An 18,286-nucleotide genomic window follows, 5' to 3' on the forward strand; every position below is an offset into this window, starting at 1 on the left:
TTTACAGCAACATTAGTGCCATTCTTGAAATGCTTATTCAGGTCCAAGAAAACCAGCCAAGATCAGCTTCGACACGCGTCTTGATTCGTATCTTGAACCAGTGCAGTGTGGCTGTACTCCTCACTTAACAATCATTGTACACCCTTGTCCTGTCTCTTGGGCTCTCGAATTGGGCAGCGCAAACCCAAAGGCCAGCAGCGCATAGTTGCACGAATAATTAGCCTCGCTTCCCATCTCATTTGCCCCTTTTGAACTTGGCTGAATTTCAGGTCAGTCACTCGCTTCAGATCAACACAGCCGCGGCCTCAAGGCTTCAAGTGTTCCAGACCTTCCCCACAGTCTGTCGTCCGCCACTCGAGACTCTAGCACTGTGTTTCTGCGCTGGCTGCACCAACCCTCCAGCGCCTTCACAGCCCCAGCCACAGTGCGAATATCCCCATTACTCAGGTCCACTCCACTGCCACCCAACCCAAGCCGCAATCTGATGGGCCCTGGATTTCATCACTATCCCTTTCTCCCATCCCCCGTATCTCTCGCTGTTTCGTCTCCCTCCTCGATACAAGCCTCCGTCTGTATTGATTTCAACCCCTTCCCCTTCCCCTTTCTCTTTCCTCGTCGCAACGTCTCCTTCGCTTCGTCGATTCGCGATCCTACCTCGACCGAAAGCGGCTGGACCACGCTCTCTCCTTCGCATGCGGGGTTACAAATCATCGACCTGTTGAACCTCGTCTGCCACGCCATCACCATCTTTGCTTGCTCAGGAGTTTGTCAGCGAGCAGCACTGCCCATCGCTTAAATCTTTGTTTGCGATCTCTTGGATCCTCGAACCGGCTTCATCGATCGGGCGCATTTGATCTCTTGCAAATACCGCGTCGGTCGCAATCATGTCGTGGAAGCTCACCAAGAGTATGTCACGTTCCTAATTCTTGGTACAAAGCTGACATCTATCAGAGTTGAAGGAGACCCATCTGGGCCCTTTGAGCGCCTTTGCCCGATCGCCGTCCACCTCGACCATCACAGACAAGGACAAGGAAGGACAGGCTAGCGGAGCCGTCACTCCCACCACCGAGAGTGCCATAGGTGAGCAGAAGCAGAAGAGGCCTGCCAGTCGATAACTGACTTGAATAGCCGCCTCCGAGGCCATGTCCCAAGCTCCAGTCAAGCCCCTCAAGCCCGGTATCCTCGTCGTCACACTCTACGAAGGCCAAGGCTTTTCCCTCCCCGAGCAGCATCGAAGCACCTTTGCTTCATCACACCAAGGATCGCTATCCTCCGGAAATGCCCTTAACATGGCAGGTTCCGTTAGACCCGGATCGTCGCAGCGCGTCGCTGGTTCCTTTGTCAACGGCTCTAGCCGACCACACTCTTCTGCTGGCGGCTTCGGCTCCCTCCCCACCAACCACGGCCGAATCTCTGGCAAGTATATGCCCTACGCTCTCCTCGATTTCGACAAGCTTCAGGTCTTTGTCAACTCGGTCGATGGAAAGCCCGAGAACCCTCTGTGGGCTGGCGACAACACTCAGTACAAGTTTGATGTTTCAAGAGTGACGGAGCTCGTCATCCACCTGTACCTGCGCAACCCCTCCTCCGCTCCAGGAACCCGAAGCCAGGATATTTTCCTGGGTGTAGCGCGCATCAACCCTCGCTTTGAGGAGCGACAACACCGTGGTGAAGACTCCAAGAGCAGCAAGAAGGACCGTGAGAAGGCTGCTGCCGAGCATAAGGAAGGCCACAGCGGTGTTGAGTGGGTTGACGTGCAATACGGCACCGGCAGAATCAAGATCGGCGTCGAGTACGTCGAGACCCGGGCAGGTAAGCTCAAGATTGAAGACTTTGAGCTCCTCAAGGTTGTCGGCAAGGGCAGCTTTGGCAAGGTCATGCAGGTGCGCAAGAAGGACACAACCCGAATCTACGCCCTCAAGACGATCCGCAAGGCGCACATCATCTCTCGATCCGAAGTCGCCCACACCCTCGCCGAACGATCTGTGCTGGCGCAGATCAACAACCCCTTCATCGTTCCCCTCAAGTTTAGTTTCCAGTCCCCCGAGAAGCTGTACTTTGTCCTCGCTTTTGTCAACGGAGGTGAGCTGTTCCACCATCTCCAGAAGGAGCACAGATTCGACGTCAACCGATCCCGCTTCTACACGGCTGAGCTTCTCTGCGCCCTGGAGTGTCTTCACGGCTTCAACGTCATCTACCGCGATCTCAAGCCCGAGAATATTCTTCTGGATTACCAAGGCCATATCGCCCTGTGCGACTTTGGTCTCTGCAAGCTCGACATGAAGGACGAGGACCGAACCAACACCTTCTGTGGTACTCCCGAGTACCTGGCGCCTGAGCTTCTGATGGGCCAGGGCTACAACAAGACTGTCGATTGGTGGACCCTCGGCGTCCTTCTCTACGAGATGTTGACAGGCCTGCCACCATTCTACGACGAGAATACTAATGAGATGTATCGTAAGATTCTGTCAGAGCCTCTGCACTTCTCCGATGTGGTTCCTCCTGCGGCCAAGGATCTCTTGACCAAGCTTCTGAACCGCAACCCTGAGGAGCGATTGGGTGCCAACGGCTCGGCCGAGATCAAGGCGCATCCCTTCTTCCACGCTATCGACTGGCGCAAGCTGCTCCAGCGCAAGTATGAGCCTACGTTCAAGCCCAATGTGGTATGTGGCCTTGCCCTAGTTGACCTTGCCTTTCTCATTACTGACATTACTAGACGGACGCTCTCGACACGGCCAACTTTGACCCCGAATTCACATCAGAAGCCCCTCAAGATTCTTACGTCGAGGGCCCAATGCTTTCCGAGACGATGCAGAACCAATTCCAAGGATTCAGCTACAACCGTCCGATTGCCGGCCTGGGAGACGCGGGCGGTAGTGTCAAGGATCCATCTTTTGTTGGAAGCCTGACAGACAACCGATAGATGATTTCTGTAGACTAGGGTTGGAGTTGCAGGAGGGAACATAGACAGCGAGCAGGCTCGAGTCTGGGATATACCCTTCACTCAGAGACCGGCAGGCCACAAGGTGCCGTTCTTACTTGAGCCAGATAGCTGAGGGCAGACAGGCTGCCAAGGGAAACACGTGTGGCCATGACAAGCAACCTAGGAAACCTGAGGAGCCTAGAGAATGATGTAGATAAGAAAGCCTTGCTTTGGCGCTTTGGAGTTAGTGATATATTTGTGAAGTTTACTTCTGTGACTAAGTGAGACTGTGGACACATTGCCAAGGCCCTCCGTCAGACGGACCATGAGCGATTTCTATGATGGGATATCATGACCAGCCGAGTCGCGAATTTTCTCAACCATGCGGGCCAATGGTGTTCGGCGATGTTTCCGAGGAAACCTGCAGCGGAAAAGCAGACCGGCGAGTCACCGCGGTGTGTCAGGTTATTGTGAATCGCGCTACTGTAGCTACCGGTAGCGCGGTGGATGGGGGTGATGGGTTCTGGATTTATTGCCGGAACTGGTATTCGGACCTGTGACGGAGGTCGGTCGGCGATGAAGCCGGGGAGGAGCATCGAGGCCGAAGAGGTGCCGTTATGCTCTGACTGTGCCATGTTCTGACCGTGACCTGCTGGATGATACTTCCACTGATTATGGAGACATGACGAAAGTAATCAGAGCGTCAGTAAGCCAACCTTGATGATTTGTAAATGGCTCTGTAATGAAGCAAGCTCTCATGCTAGAGCGGGGCTCACAGCTCCTTATCCACTAGATAGCTCCCTGGCTAAGCTTGGAGTAGCATGCTGCAGAGCCATGTTGTCATTGGAGGGGTTAAACTTGACATTTTTTGAGGTTGATCAGATCAGATCCAACGGATTGACAATGATAGCCTCAGTTGCCAGATCAATGAGAAGATAATAACAAGAATCAATGTCTTATCCAGCCTTTAATTAATTTCACCCCTAATAAACCGCGTCATGACATGGCTTAATCGTCCTACATGTGAACATGAGCGCTCGGTGGGATGATGCCCCACGCCGACCACCCCCGCCGACGCCGCTGGGTGCTCCTTCCCCTCCCCCTCCACGCCATGCAGTCCGGGAAGGGAGGGAAGGGACCAGCCAGAGGAGGTTGCCCAACTTGGAACCTCCGATTTGTGTCATAATCCTCGTCTCCCCCTCTCTTTTGCGTCTCGACAATCTTTCTTCTCCTGTCAACATCATCCAATCTCTCCCGAACCTTGTGTCCATCGGGTAGATCTGATCTTGCCTCTGTCGACTTCCAACATCACCGACATCATCACCCCCCACCTCGAAAATGGCCCCCGCCAACACCCTCCCCGCCTGGTCGGACCTCCAGGCTCACCGCGACAGCGTTGGCAAGTCGTTTGTCCTCAAGGAGGCCTTTGCCTCTGACCCCGATCGATTCGACCGCTTCACCCGAACCTTCAAGGCTGAGGGCAGCAACGATATCCTCTTCGACTTTAGCAAGAACTTCCTCACCGATGAGACCCTCGACCTCCTCGTCAAGCTTGCCGAGCAGGCCGGCGTCGAGAAGAAGCGCGATGCCATGTTTGCTGGCGAAAAGATCAACTTTACCGAGGACCGTGCCGTCTACCACACTGCTCTGCGAAACGTTGGCGGCTGGGAGATGAAGGTCGATGGCGTCGACGTTACTGCTGGCGTCAACGAGGTTTTGGACCACATGAAGGAGTTCTCTGAGCAGGTCCGCAGCGGCGAGTGGAAGGGATACACCGGAAAGAAGCTCACCACCATTATCAACGTCGGTATTGGTGGCTCTGATCTGTAAGTGAGGATCCAACTAGAGCGCTCAGCACTAACATGATATAGCGGCCCCGTCATGGTCACCGAGGCTCTTAAGCACTACGGTGCTGATGACATGACCCTTCACTTTGTCTCCAACATTGACGGCACCCACATGGCTGAGGCTCTCAAGGCTTCTGACCCCGAGACCACTCTCTTCCTCATTGCCTCCAAGACCTTTACCACTGCTGAGACCACCACCAATGCCAACACCGCCAAGACATGGTTCCTCGAGAAGACCAACGGCGAGGGCGAGATTGCCAAGCACTTTGTTGCTCTGTCCACCAACGAGTCCGAGGTGACCAAGTTTGGCATTGACAGCAAGAACATGTTTGGCTTTGAGAGCTGGGTCGGTGGCCGATACTCTGTCTGGAGTGCCATTGGTCTTAGCGTTGCTCTGTACATTGGCTTTGACAACTTCCACAAGTTCCTCAGCGGTGCTCATGCCATGGACAAGCACTTCCGCGAGACTCCCCTCAAGGAGAACATTCCCGTTCTCGGTGGTCTTCTGAGTGTGTGGTACTCTGACTTTTTCCAGGCCCAGACTCACCTGGTTGCTCCGTAAGTGCCCGTGGGAGAGGTTATGGATGCCTTCTAACGATTAGTAGTTTCGACCAGTACCTTCACAGATTCCCTGCCTACCTCCAGCAGCTTTCCATGGAGTCCAATGGCAAGACCATCACCTCTGATGGATCTTCCGCCAAGTACACCACTGGTAAGTGAACCTCTGTGAATGTCAGTAAGATGCTAACAACCCAGGCCCCATCCTCTTTGGTGAGCCTTGCACCAATGCTCAGCACTCCTTCTTCCAGCTTGTCCACCAGGGTACCAAGCTGATCCCCACCGACTTCATTCTGGCTGCCAAGTCTCACAACCCCATCACCGACAACCTTCACCAGAAGATGCTGGCCTCCAACTACTTTGCTCAGGCCGAGGCTCTCATGGTTGGCAAGACTGACGAGCAAGTCCGAGCTGAGGGTGCTCCCGAGGCTCTTGTCCCTCACAAGCGATTCCTTGGTAACCGACCTACCACTTCGATCCTGGTTGGCGGCACCATCGGCCCTGCTGAGCTGGGTGCTCTGATTGTCTACTACGAGCACCTGACATTCACTGAGGGAGCAGTCTGGGACGTCAACAGCTTCGACCAGTGGGGCGTCGAGCTGGGCAAGGTGTTGGCCAAGAAGATTCTCAAGGAGCTCGATGAGGAGGGCAACGGAGAGGGTCACGATGCTTCGACGGGCGGCCTCATTGGTGCGTTCAAGAAGTATGCCAACTAAAAGGAAATGGTAATGGGAGGACAAATGGAACACTGCGGATAATGAAACATTGAAAAGATAGCATGATGAATCGACACGGCCGTGTTGCAAGATGAGTCTCGATGCATTGCGGCGTAGGGCGTGGAACATACGTATTCGTTCCCGTCGTCCGTGAAAGGGCCTCGGCCGATATTATGTTGGCTTGATTTCATCTGATGCATGGGATCGCATATGATGAGTGGCTGATTCATCTGATGTATGGTTGATCCAATCTCTGTATGGCTTGATATCCAACATGTCAATGGACAAAGCAAGTAGACAGGCGGCACGTGCAACTGGCGTGTTGCGGGATTTCAAGTGTGCCTCTGTAAGTATACATCCACCTGTGTATAGGACTACATATCAATGCATGTATCTAGAATCCATGCCTGCCGACAGGGACATGTGTAACGGAGAGGCTCCGAGGGAAAGGAGTTGGTGGGCAGACCCCGATCGCCAAGAAGGGGCTCTGGAATGTAAAGGTCCGGGCTTCCATGTGTCCGGAACAAGTCGGCAAGTGATGGAGTGATGGGATTTCCCGGACTGGACTGAGACAGTGGAAGTGGTGAGACCAGGTGAGTGAGTGAGGTGAGGTGAGCATGGTGGAGTGTGCGGAGATAGATAGGATGGACCTGGGGAAGGACGTGGAGAAGATGGGCCTGGAACTGGAGTACAGAGGATGGCTTGAGTAGCAGTATGGGGAAGACGGGGAAGCTTGAACTCATGATTGCGCCTCGCTGCACGACAGTGACGGGGTTGAGCTGGCGATGGGGATGGCATCGGATCATGGTACCTTTGTATCTTTTGACCTGGATGGCACGTTTATCAAGCACGACATGATGGCAGGCAGTAAGAGTAAGAGCAACGGGACACGCGGGCCTCTCATGACCCTTTCCGCAAGTGGTTTGCATGAGCCAGCCCAGCCCTCCCTGGATGGAGACGGTGGTGTCTCAGGGACGAGCTCTTTTCGCGGGGAAACGGAGAGGGCTTGCATTGAGGGCTTGCTCGGAGTGCAGCCGAGACTTTGGGGAAACCTGGGGGAGGACCATTATGTGGCATGATGCTGGACGGGACATGAGATATTGAGGGAGCACGTTATCATAGGTTCTGTTGTTTGTGCATGTGTTGATGAGAACAAGATCGGCCGATGTCGGGAGTTACGCTTGTCTTGACTCGGACTGTGGTTATCGTCGCTCAGACAGTGCAACTTGTAGACGACGATCGTTGTCGTCGACGGGCGTTCCCGTTTGGACCCTTTGTTTGACCCCGTCTGTGGCCTTGCCTGCCTGCCCCCTTGGCTGACCCTGCTTTTACCCCATTCCTCTGACTTTTGGTCAGTTGTCGTCTGTTACAGTAGACGACGGTAGTTTAGCCAAACTCCACACACACCGGCCTGTTGCTTTGTGCGATGCAACAAGAGGCGGAACAATTCACGGGGGAAGAGGCTAGAGACCGAAACGGGGTGGCACTGCTGCTTTTGGTGTGAGTGGAGGCTCTGACGTCGCCACTGGAGATTTCGGACTGAGCTCTTTTTTTTGTGGATGAGGCCTTTCACGATCGATGTGCGCGATGTTGTAGAAGACGCGAGAATCGATGACGAGATTTTGACTTCCTTGATTTGTTGGAGATTGTCACGATCAAGTACGAGTCTCATGAGGACGTCGTGTCGTGAACGGTAGACGTTGCTGTGAGACCCTGACTCGGGATATTTGGCCTGTCGTGCCTGGTTCGGCTTTTGCGCTGGTTGGTTTCACAAGATTCAGCCTGAATAAACTGACTAATCAACCGGTTCTCTGTTATCACGAAGAGGCAGATCAACAGGCACGATTTGTCCCTCAGCCAAACGGTAGAGAACGAATGGGCAAGCCGAAGCGGAAACGTGCCTTGGCGCGGGAGCCGACCAAAAGTGACACGGAGGCCGCTCTCCCTTGGTTCCAATGAGACAGCGGCAGTAATCGTAACCGTAACTGAGGCTTTTGAACGTGAGCCCCACGATCCTTTTGAACCTAGCCTTGGCCATGCGTGCCAAGGAGAACTGTCCTTAGCTCCACCTGGATGGAGGCCTGGGATTTGCTGGATTCGTTATCTTGGGATAAGACGGTGGCAGAAGAGCTGAGAACGGTGCGGCGGCGGAAAAAAAGGAGGCTATGCTTGCAAAGGAAACGGCGGCATTGTCGGGCTTGTGGTCCGGCAAGGATGAGGTCTTTTTGCAGCATCGTGGGTTTTGTGCCGGCAAATCATGTTGTTATCTTGCTGTGCCGTCTTGGGATGTGAATCATTTCTTGTACGATTTAGGGCATCAACAATATTTTGCGGGAATTATCTGAAAAGCCCAGACTTCATCTCGGATCTTGATCATGACCTGTTTATTACCAAGGCTTGCCGCAGTCCTCAAATGTAAGCCCATCATTGAAAAGAATAAGGCCGACTCGGGGTTTCTGCGGCCTGTAACCATGGAGGATTATGCGGGCTTTTGGGACGATGTGGTAGCATAACAATACGGTGGCCCGAAACGAAACTGTTCCGTTTTCCCCTGAAGGTGTGTGTGTCTGGTGAAACCCAAAGAGTCAGCCTCTTTTTGGCAGGGATCGAGTGAGGGGGGCCATGATCCCGGCACCTGGTGCAGGCGGTGATGGGTTCGTGGGATTGGATTGGGTCTTTCAGAGTCACAGTCAGAGGGGGATCAGCTTGGGGATAATGACGTAGCGGGCATGCAGTTGGTGCTTCTTTGAGTAAAGGGTATGTCTGTCAGAGTGTCACTGAACCCTTAAGACGGAAGAGATGATGGATGATTGACTCTTGTATTGAGACAGGAGAGTAAGAATACATGATACCGAGGTATTACCTAGCATTTGCTTCTGCGACTTGCATCCTGGAGCACATGAAGACAAGAACGCCTCACATGAAGTGCCACTGCACGGCTTGGACATGCGGGCATGACAGTAAGACATGAGGAGGCCCTATCAGTGGAGCGGAAACCACACGTGTCGACATGTGGGACAAGTCAGTGTTCTCAGACATGTCGGCTTTGGCTTGTGGTCGTGTGAAGGATGCCTCTAAAATGCAGCGGGCGGGAGAGAATTGTCATGGACGAACAATGGGCGCTGTGGCAGATGCATATCATACCTATCCTTCAGAAGGGCTTCACATGCATCCAATCCATTCCAGCAGGGTCCAGGCCGAGTCTCTGGCAGTCTGGGCCTGCTCGGGGAAGCGTCAACATCTCTCCACTATGTCTGCGCCTCAGTATTCTGCTCACTTTAGCCTTTGAGAAGATGCATCAACCGACTGTGCCATCAGTCACTTCAACTAATGCCTCAAAATTCAATGGCCGAGTCAAGAAACATCCGCCGTCGCCGCCGTGAGCGCGCCGAACTTGCTTTCAGAAAGAGTCCACTTCTCCACAAAGCCACCAACGCAGCGAATCGCAGGGTGAGTGGAGTTTGCACACCCCTGGTTTGCGCTGAGAAAAGGCCCTGCGTCTTTGTCTCTGCGCCACCACGGGCCATTATCGTGAAAGAAGAGTCGAGAGGGCCACGGAGGAAGCGCCGAGATACGGGTCATGACATGTTTACGTAGCTACTTGACATATTCTCATACGGACTGTGTGTACCTTGGAGAGTGAGGCCACGTCGAGATATTGGGCGAAAAGGGGCTCAGCTCGGTTGTAGAAAATCATGGTTGACCGAAAAAATGGCGTTTTCAGAGTCCTCGGTAGCGCGAGCACGGATTGAAGTCATCCAACTTTTCGCAATAGGAGGCAGCTCAGACAGGTGATGTCAAGCCGACCATCAAGGCCTACCCAAGAAAGGAGAGGCCTCCTCAGCCAACGAGCATCATCAGAAATGAATGGGAAAGAAGAACCAATATTTTGATAGTACGTATCGGAATGGATCCCAGGCCAAGATGCAGTCGACGTCAGAGTTCGGTATTGAAGCGAGGACGAAAACGGTGGATCTCCAGTCTCCCCCTCTCTCTTGATCCACTTGACGGTGTGAGAGTGTGTGAGTGGTACCTGGGGGATCTGGTTGTTCCCGCGCGGTGCGCAGTGAAAGATGGTGAATTGAGTTGTAGAGAGGCTGATGCTGATGCTGATGTTGACCTCTTGGTCAAGCGGGCCGTGGTTGCGGGAAGTGATGCATCACAACGGGCACAGTCAAACTCAGAGTTGAGTCTGAGGGCAGCCTCGTCTTCTCAACACGTAATTTCCTCGATGCTGAAATCACCCAACTGCCTCTGAAACCGAGCCTTTTTCCATCTCAATCGCTGGACCTTGAATGGCAATGATGGAGGTGGCGTGAGAGTCAAGGGGACCCTTAGAATGGGTGAGCGGCTTCAGGCAAAGCGGCCCAGCGGACGTCTCTGCTCTGGCAGTGGGGCCAACCCAGGGCAAGGCCTCGCTGGGCTGTACCCTGTACCCCCTGCAAACCCGCCTGCCCGCTGGCGAACCTGCAGGGCGCAAGGCCCCTGTAGAGTTCTCCCAACAGTCCTCCGCCGCCCGTAAGGTACTCCGTCTGAGGTAGCCGTCTGTTGGGTTGCCACCGGTTGCAGTCCGTTAGCCTGCCGTCCTCCAGTTACCGTCGAGCAAACGGTAGCGCCGTATCCACCGGTGGAGTCCCCCGGTCAGACCTATCGCCGGGCGTCTTGCTCTGCGTAGTGTCATCATTCTGGCCCCTGTTCCTTGGCCTCTTGCAACCTCGTTGAGACTCCGAACCATGCCCTGGTTCGGTCTGATGCACTCGATCAGATTTGTTTGATACGGTTCGGAAGGGGTATGGTACGTACCCCCAGCCCGGGCGCCAAGCCCCGCTCTGCCGGTGGGAAAGTCGCTGAGGTCACCCAGAATGTGAGGGAAGGAGATACGGGGATGGAGAACCAGAGGCAGGCGATGATGGAATCGGGCCCCCTTGGTCTCCACTCCGGGCACCTTCCCTGCCTCGCCTTGTCTTTCCCTCCTTCCGCCATGAATGTGTCAGAGGTGGGCGGCGTGGGTACGTATCTTTGTATCTCGTCTCCCGTCGTCGTCGTCGTCACTGACAAGAGGGTGGCTTGCTTCATCCTCCCCATTTCGACGCAACATCCATATAAACTCGTCTTCCCCCCTTCATTACGGTGACCGTTTTCCTTCTCCTCATCTCATCCATCAACAGCTCTTTGGGTTTTGTCTATTTTCCCTACTTGAACACGATCCTCTTGGCCATACATAGGTCCATCGACTTACACCATCTACTACCATCACTGCAATAACATCACCACCATCCATCATGGCTAAGAAGGCTGTTCACTTTGGCGCTGGCAACATCGGTAGGTCCACATTTGATCGCTCCTAGTCTTTATGCTAATTCCCCAGGCCGTGGCTTTGTTGCCTGCTTCCTCCACAACTCTGGCTACGACGTCGTCTTTGCCGATGTCAACGACACCATTGTCAACCTCATCAACGAGACCCCCTCATACCGTGTCATCGAGGTCGGCTCCGAGGGTACCACCGAGAACACCATCACAAACTACCGAGCCATCAACTCGCGAACCCACGAGGAGGATCTGATCGAGGAGATCCGCACAGCCGAGGTCGTCACCTGCTCCGTCGGCCCCAACATCCTCAAGTTCATCGCTCCCGTCATTGCCAAGGGTATCGACCGCAGATCAACCGACGACGCTCCCCTGCACGTTATTGCTTGCGAGAACGCCATTGGCGCCACTGATACCCTTGCTGAGCACATCAAGGACCCCCGCAACACATCCCCCGAGCGTCTTGAGGACCACCATCTCCGCGCCCGCTACGCCAACTCTGCTATTGACAGAATTGTCCCTGCTCAGGACGCCGATGCCGGTCTTGATGTTACCCTCGAGAAGTTCTTTGAGTGGGTTGTTGACCGCACTCCCTTTGAGGACGTTGGCATTCCCGACATCAAGGGTATCAACTGGGTTGACAACCTCGGCCCCTTCATTGAGCGCAAGCTCTTCACTGTCAACACTGGCCATGCCACCGCTGCCTACCACGGCTACAACCGAAGAAAGCGCACCGTCTACGATGCTCTCCAGGACAAGGAGATCATGGCCGAGGTCCGAGGTGCCCTCATGGAGACCAAGTCTTTGATCGTCTCCAAGCACGCCATCGATGAGGAGGCCCAGGCTGCCTACGTCAACAAGATTGTCAAGCGAATTGGCAACCCCCATCTTGAGGATGCCGTCGAGCGCGTTGGCCGTGCCCCTCTCCGAAAGCTCTCCCGCAAGGAGCGCTTCGTCGGCCCCGCCGCTGAGCTTGCCGAAAACGGCCAGTCCATCAAGTACCTCCTCGACGCCATCGAGATGGCCTTCCGTTTCCAGGAAGTCGAGGATGACGAGGAGTCCAAGCAGCTCGCCAAGATCATGTCTGAGAACGGACCTGAGGATGTTGTCAAGCAGGTCTGCGGCATCCAGGACAGCGAGAAGATCTTCCCCCAGCTTGTGCAAGTTGTGCAGCGCGTCCAGGCCGACAGCGCCGAGGACTAATCGATCCGACAATCGCTCAATTTAGAAGAGACGGAACAGGGCCAGAACAGGACAATAGGTGGCCCGCGGCGTTACGAGAAATGACATGTTTGTTCTTTACCGGAAGCATGGCGCTAGGACGGATTGGATTTGGGTCTTCACTTCGAAGCCTGCCTTTAGAGGCCACAGTTATAGATTGATTAGGAGCATGAATACATCGGTTCCTCAATATCATCCATCGCCTGAATTATCGTGACCTTTCTGGTGATGCATCGTGTGAGGTCAAATTAAGCAACCAAGGTTACGCCATGTCATGGCAGTGAAACATGGCTTACTCTTGCGGTATGTAGGATCGTCAAGTACCAAGACTTGCTGACGGATGACGATATTTGGCCGATACATGTACTTGGCTGACGATACTTGATACTTGGATGCTTTGAAGTTTATTACGTTGCATTTGTTATTTACGAAGCTATCGTGGTGTCTAACGTAAACACCCAAATCGTTGATGGGGACGCTAATTTTGCCAGGGTCTGACCATTCAACACAGACCGACTGGCGACGGTGTCCTGAGGAGGCGAATATCTTGGTCTCCAGGCAGAAGTTGTCTCTTTCATCTATGGCTTTGATGTGATCAACGTTCAAGATATTGCAGCATGGCTAAATGGACGCTCTGGCTGGTGAGCTTTGCAGCTGTGTCGGCCGCCTCTATCACGGTTAAAGTCTCAGATGTTGAGCCCATCCCTCTCCGATCCGAAGGCATCGCCAAGTCTGTAGACGATCTCTTTCGTCGCAGCTGCCCTGAAGAAGTCAGCGAAAACTCCAAAGATCCTCAACACTCGCTTCTCTTGTCGTCGTTCAGCAACCTCGAAAACACGTACCCCTCTTCAGATGGCTTTATCCGCGGGGCACTTGATGCATGGGCGCACCATCAACATCTCCAACTTCGCCCCGACGAGGTCTGGTTTGAGATTCTTGCGCAACTCAACTTTTACATGGGAGCGCACGCCGAAGATCTGAGGGACTTGTTTGTCCAGCATGCAAAGAAGGAGGAGATTCTCGTCAAGGAGGTTTCGTGGGAGGACATCATTGCCGCTTTTGGGGGAGAGATTCAGAAGAGGGTCAAGACGGAGTGGCTGCTTGATTGGGTCATGCCTGGGTTCAGTACTACTACGAGGGATGATGAGGTTACTGCTACGGTTTTGATGATGGGGTTGATGCAGTATTTCTTTGAGTTTAGTGGCATGATTGTTTGTGGGATACCCAGTGTTACGCTTCTGGGCGAGAGAGAGGATTGGGTTCGGTTGCTTGACAAGATTGATCGTTTGAAGGATTTTGGTCAAGAGCCTGCTCGGTTTGCGAAGAATCTGCGTCCTATTCTCACTCGTTTCGTTGGGACTTGGGATCACCCGGATAGCGAAGAGACAAAGTCTTTCTGGGAGCAAATTGTCCGGGCAAAGAAGAAGTTTTCTTGTGGCGAAGGAGCCGTGGAATGGGATGTTTCGGGATGGATCACGGGGTTTCTTCACTTTCAGCGTTCTGGGGCGCCGAGGATTGATCCGCGTGAGGAGGTTTGGGTTGGTAAGGATTCTGTTGTTTTGGATGGCGTCGTTTACGAGCCTGAGGCGATGGAGGATATTACGATTGGGTATGCCAAGGCACCGCTCAAGATGGTCGACCATCCGACTCCGGGGACAGATACAATGGCGTATCTCCTCGCTGGTAATGTGGGAGTTGAGAGGAAGGAAGAGGAGGGAAGAGTCACGGCAAGGCCCGTCAGTGGATGGTTCATGTATACACCTGCAGACGCCAACTCTACGGCTGGGCCTTTATTCGGGAACCGTATGGAGTTGGAGGTCATCGCCGAGGGAATCGACACATGTAAAGGCACCAAAGTCGAGAGACCAGATCTGTAGGGGGGGATTTGGTTGATCAAGCTATGTAGAGGATCAAGTCCATTGGGAAACTACCGAGGTCATGAAATAACAATGTTTTCATTCAGAACGTTTCCTGCTTAACAGCAGTATTCGGGGATGGCGCCGACTGTATCGCCTAGGAATCCCCAGGGAGGGTTGCAGCCGGTTCCACCGCCCTGCTTGTTCTCCTTGTTGAAGAGGTAGTATTTGCCTAGAGAGTTAGTTGAAGTTGGGATACGGGGTTGTTTGACTTACCGTCGAGGCAGCGACACATGCTTGGGACGCAGCAACCGGGGGCTTGGCTGGGAATTGTTAGAAGGTGTATGTAGTTGAGGAGGATGGACTTACTAGGGCTTGCAGCCGCTGTCAGGGTCAATAGGCTCGACGACGATTGACGCGGCGTCGATGGGTTCGATGACGACAGGCTGGGGAGGAGGAAGGGCAAGGCCGAGACGGCTGAGGAAGATGGCGGAGGCAAAGAGAGCGACCTTCATGGTGTGCAATGTAGTTGGCTTGATGTTGGCTTGATGTTTTTAGTTGTTTGAGTTGTGGATGAGTTGTTAAAGAGGCGGCATCGTGGATAGATATACTCCTCACGATGAATTATTTTTAACTCTTCGAGATAATTATATCTCTTCCTTTCAACCAAGGTAGCCTACGAGTCCTCTCGTGACATTGAGGCTCAAAGCGCACGTTCACATCACTCAAAGAAACATGTTCCACCGAGTCATTCTTTCACACAGACACACTATCCCTGCAGACTGGTTTTAAAAACGGAAACACCTCTCCAGCTTCTTTGTCCACGCTCCAGTTCTCGGGCGTGCTGATGTGCCTCTCAAACACTGAGCTAAGACGATAGCTGCGGCCGTCCTCGCAGGGCTCGAGGATTGATCGTGGGTCGGTGTGCGGCCAGTTTACGTTGAGGGACTTTGAGACTATGGCGCGGTATTCGTTGAAGCGGGACCAGTCCATGGTTTGGATTACTGCGTCGCGGACTTGAGGCCTGTGATTGTTAGTGTTTGCTGTTTCAGATGTTTATCTCAGTTAGATGTTCATCTGGTCAAAGGACGTACCAGATTATCACGTCAATCCACGCCGGATGCGGCACACTCGTCTGCAGCTTGGTAGGTCGTATAAAAGCCGGGAGTTGTTCATAGCTCTCTTTTGTGCGACAGATGTACCAACGAAGGAGGTGCGAGAGAACGAACAGGAAGCCCACACGCGGGAGGAGGGACTGCAAGGGCGAACGTTGGACCTGTGCGGCTGCGGCGTCTGAGATGGAACAGCTCTGTGGGTCTGGGGGTTTTCCTGCTCTGAAGAGTGACGAGATGCTTGGGAAGGGTGCTGTTGTTTGGCGAAGGCCATGACGACGGAATTCGTCGGTTGTGGTGAGGATCACCACGTCGAGTTGGGTCGTTGCTGAGAGGAGGAGGGGGATGGATTTCCAGACTGGAGGGGATTGAGGGATGTTGAAGTTGAAGTGGTTGGACCAGGGGAGTGGTCTTGAGGGGGATCCGAGAGGTTGAGTGTAGCTGTAGACTGGGGTTGGTGGTATATCGAGGTCCCAGGATGTATCTGAGAGACTGGAGTCGAGAGGAGGTAGGTCAAAGTCGGTGTATGTGCTGAGACTTGGATCATAGTCGAGTGAAGGAAGAGTTCCATACGGCTGGAGGGCATCCTCTTCCACCTTATCCTCAATCCACTCAACACCCCCCTTCTCTTCTGTCACTGCAGGCGGAAGCAACCTCAACGCGGTAAAAGTATCCGACCAAGATTTCTCCCTCGCCTGCGACCCCTGCAGTTCCCTCCTCGTGGTCTCGAGTTCTCTTGTTAGAGCTTCAACCTGCCGCTGCAGCTGCTCGAGCTTGGTCTTGCGCTTGGCGCGACAGTAGCGCTGATTCTCGCGGTCTATGGAGCGCTTGCTCTCGATCTGCGAGGGCGTCATGTTTGCGACGCGACGGCTTGCGTTGGCTAGCTCGCGCTTTGAGATGGAGTCTGGCGGCATGATGATCTTTAGTGGAGTTTTTGAAGGATCAAATGTTTCAACCTAGAACTTTTGTTATGGGGAACGAGCCATTCAATTCATGGATAATGTCGCTGCTTGTTAAATGGGGTTCGGCTATTGCGAGAGAGGGGATGGCGATGGCGTCAGCCTGTGCCAGGGAAAAGACGCCATATAGACTCGATGTTATTCGTCTTTTGGGATCCGGAACGTCGGGAGGGGTTCTTGATGTGATTGCGTATAAGGCTAATGCAGTCGCTTATCTCGGGAATCTTGGGAGGTGTCATTCGGAGATGTGGTGTTGGTGGTGTTTGGATGGAGGACGGTCGTGATCACTGCCGTACAGTTAGGTAAGCAGAGTGTGAGGATTGTACAAATTAGGATTATAATCATCGAATGATGTTTTGAGAGTTTTATTTACTCTTTGTTAAGGCTGTTCCTATTCTTAGCATAGGCCCTCATGTTCGGTCGGAGGCCTTTGATGGAGTCGGCCAAGCCATCTTCACACAAGTTGACAGCGTATCTAGTCGTATTGGGTCTTGCCGTCTGTTTAGATACCAGAAATTCGCCTTGTTGGGTACTTGACCTTGTTATTCTCCTGATGGGGCATTGCCTTGGAAGTCTCCAGTCTCGGCCATGCTCTTCTGCCTACTTGGGCCATTGGTGTCGATGATCAAGCGGGCACTGACAAGGACCGTAGCGAACTGGCAACGCCAGTGGCAGCAACAGTCCAAGTTGTTGCTCTTTTTTTTATGCTACATGACTTTTGTTTCCCCTTCATCATCACCAACAAAAGTCTTCTTCTCGCATCCATCGCCAGGTCGACACTTATCGCCGCCATGTATGAGGAAAGATTTACCAGGGTTATAGGATACGCACCCATCCTGTTCGTCCAAGGGATTAAACATAACGGTGCCATTTATCCCCGCGACCATCCACTTCCCAGACTCGAGGAGAGACAGTTGATGTGGAACGCCGCTGGACTTCCGCCGACCGACACGCCCTTCCAGATCGAACTCCCTGCCGGCTTTGACTTTGGCAAGTATGTTTGGGGCACACACGGTGCTGAATGGGCCGCCATACAGGAGGCAGGGCGGCTCCGATATGAGCTTCGCTTCTCTTGGGCCCATAAGCACCCCATCCCCGACGGCACGCCCTTCGTCGGCGACGTTCGTCATGCCGACATCGCAAAGGCCCCTCGCGTCTTGGTCCTTGGGTACGTCATAGACCCGGACTCGGACTTGATCATCTGGGACAACCATATGTGGCACCTTTGGCGTATGGTCTGTTGCTGGTGGGCGAGTTTTTGCATCGGGAACGACATTTCTCTATGGGAGTACCTCAGCGGCTAGAAGTCGGATCGAGACCTCCGCGTGATGGGAGACATGCCACCCGAAGAGTTCTACTCATGGGTGGCTTCCCTGCAGCCATTGTGAGTCGAGAATTACATCAAGATTGAATGGAACTGACAATTTGTAGGGAAGTGTCATCTACCGGAAAGCATGTCGACCGCACCAAGCGGACGATGCCAGCCAACAAGAGAAGAATGCTCAACGACGGCGGATTTATGGAAAGGTAGATGGCTGCCATGGGTGTGAGGGGGATCATCTGTTGCAGTAGATGGCTGTGTCGGGCTGAATGATGGGGGTCAGGCTGTGGCAACGTCTTTAAGGAGAGATGATGAATCACGGCTGATCAATATGATGGATAAATGATTCCCACCTCAACCGTTTCTTGGCTCCATGGCCATACATTGCGACATCGACACTCTAGAAGATCGGTGCTTAGGGTAGAGGTGAAATGCACCAAGGCCAACTCTCTCGGGTACATCTACC

At 53.4% G+C, this 18,286-nt stretch overlaps 7 protein-coding genes across 7 annotated transcripts; 6 read left to right on the plus strand and 1 right to left on the minus strand.

The window, feature by feature from the left end:
* Positions 1-4,261: 4,261 nt before the first annotated feature.
* On the plus strand, positions 4,262-4,753 carry LRP88_06506 (uncharacterized protein; the record flags this gene model as incomplete). The annotated part of the gene is made up of 1 exon (XM_083243044.1): positions 4,262-4,753. One exon carries the CDS (start codon positions 4,262-4,264, stop codon positions 4,751-4,753), a length of 492 nt encoding a protein of 163 aa, XP_083101980.1.
* Positions 4,754-4,804: 51 nt separating this feature from the next.
* Positions 4,805-5,490, plus strand: LRP88_06507 (uncharacterized protein; the record flags this gene model as incomplete). The annotated part of the gene is made up of 2 exons (XM_083243045.1): positions 4,805-5,328; positions 5,376-5,490. 2 exons carry the CDS (start codon positions 4,805-4,807, stop codon positions 5,488-5,490), a joined length of 639 nt encoding a protein of 212 aa, XP_083101981.1.
* Positions 5,491-5,600: 110 nt separating this feature from the next.
* Positions 5,601-6,044, plus strand: LRP88_06508 (uncharacterized protein; the record flags this gene model as incomplete). The annotated part of the gene is made up of 1 exon (XM_083243046.1): positions 5,601-6,044. The coding sequence occupies one exon, from the start codon at positions 5,601-5,603 to the stop codon at positions 6,042-6,044; it is 444 nt and encodes a 147-aa protein (XP_083101982.1).
* A 4,981-nt stretch (positions 6,045-11,025) lies between these two features.
* Positions 11,026-12,554, plus strand: LRP88_06509 (mannitol dehydrogenase C-terminal domain-containing protein; the record flags this gene model as incomplete). The annotated part of the gene is made up of 2 exons (XM_083243047.1): positions 11,026-11,053; positions 11,413-12,554. The coding sequence occupies 2 exons, from the start codon at positions 11,026-11,028 to the stop codon at positions 12,552-12,554; spliced, it is 1,170 nt and encodes a 389-aa protein (XP_083101983.1).
* Positions 12,555-13,189: 635 nt separating this feature from the next.
* LRP88_06510 (DUF4419 domain-containing protein) lies at positions 13,190-14,449 on the plus strand (the record flags this gene model as incomplete). Its single annotated transcript, XM_083243048.1, has 1 exon — positions 13,190-14,449. The coding sequence occupies one exon, from the start codon at positions 13,190-13,192 to the stop codon at positions 14,447-14,449; it is 1,260 nt and encodes a 419-aa protein (XP_083101984.1).
* Positions 14,450-15,184: 735 nt separating this feature from the next.
* Positions 15,185-16,454, minus strand: LRP88_06511 (bZIP transcription factor; the record flags this gene model as incomplete). The annotated part of the gene is made up of 2 exons (XM_083243049.1): positions 15,185-15,452; positions 15,523-16,454. The coding sequence occupies 2 exons, from the start codon at positions 16,452-16,454 to the stop codon at positions 15,185-15,187; spliced, it is 1,200 nt and encodes a 399-aa protein (XP_083101985.1).
* Positions 16,455-17,290: 836 nt separating this feature from the next.
* On the plus strand, positions 17,291-18,030 carry LRP88_06512 (uncharacterized protein; the record flags this gene model as incomplete). Its single annotated transcript, XM_083243050.1, has 3 exons — positions 17,291-17,337; positions 17,398-17,715; positions 17,931-18,030. The coding sequence occupies 3 exons, from the start codon at positions 17,291-17,293 to the stop codon at positions 18,028-18,030; spliced, it is 465 nt and encodes a 154-aa protein (XP_083101986.1).
* Positions 18,031-18,286: the final 256 nt, after the last annotated feature.

The sequence above is a fragment of the Fusarium phalaenopsidis genome (genome assembly GCF_050370095.1).
Source record: "Fusarium phalaenopsidis strain FUZ10S chromosome Unknown contig_32296, whole genome shotgun sequence".
Classification (NCBI taxonomy): Eukaryota; Fungi; Ascomycota; class Sordariomycetes; order Hypocreales; family Nectriaceae; genus Fusarium; species Fusarium phalaenopsidis.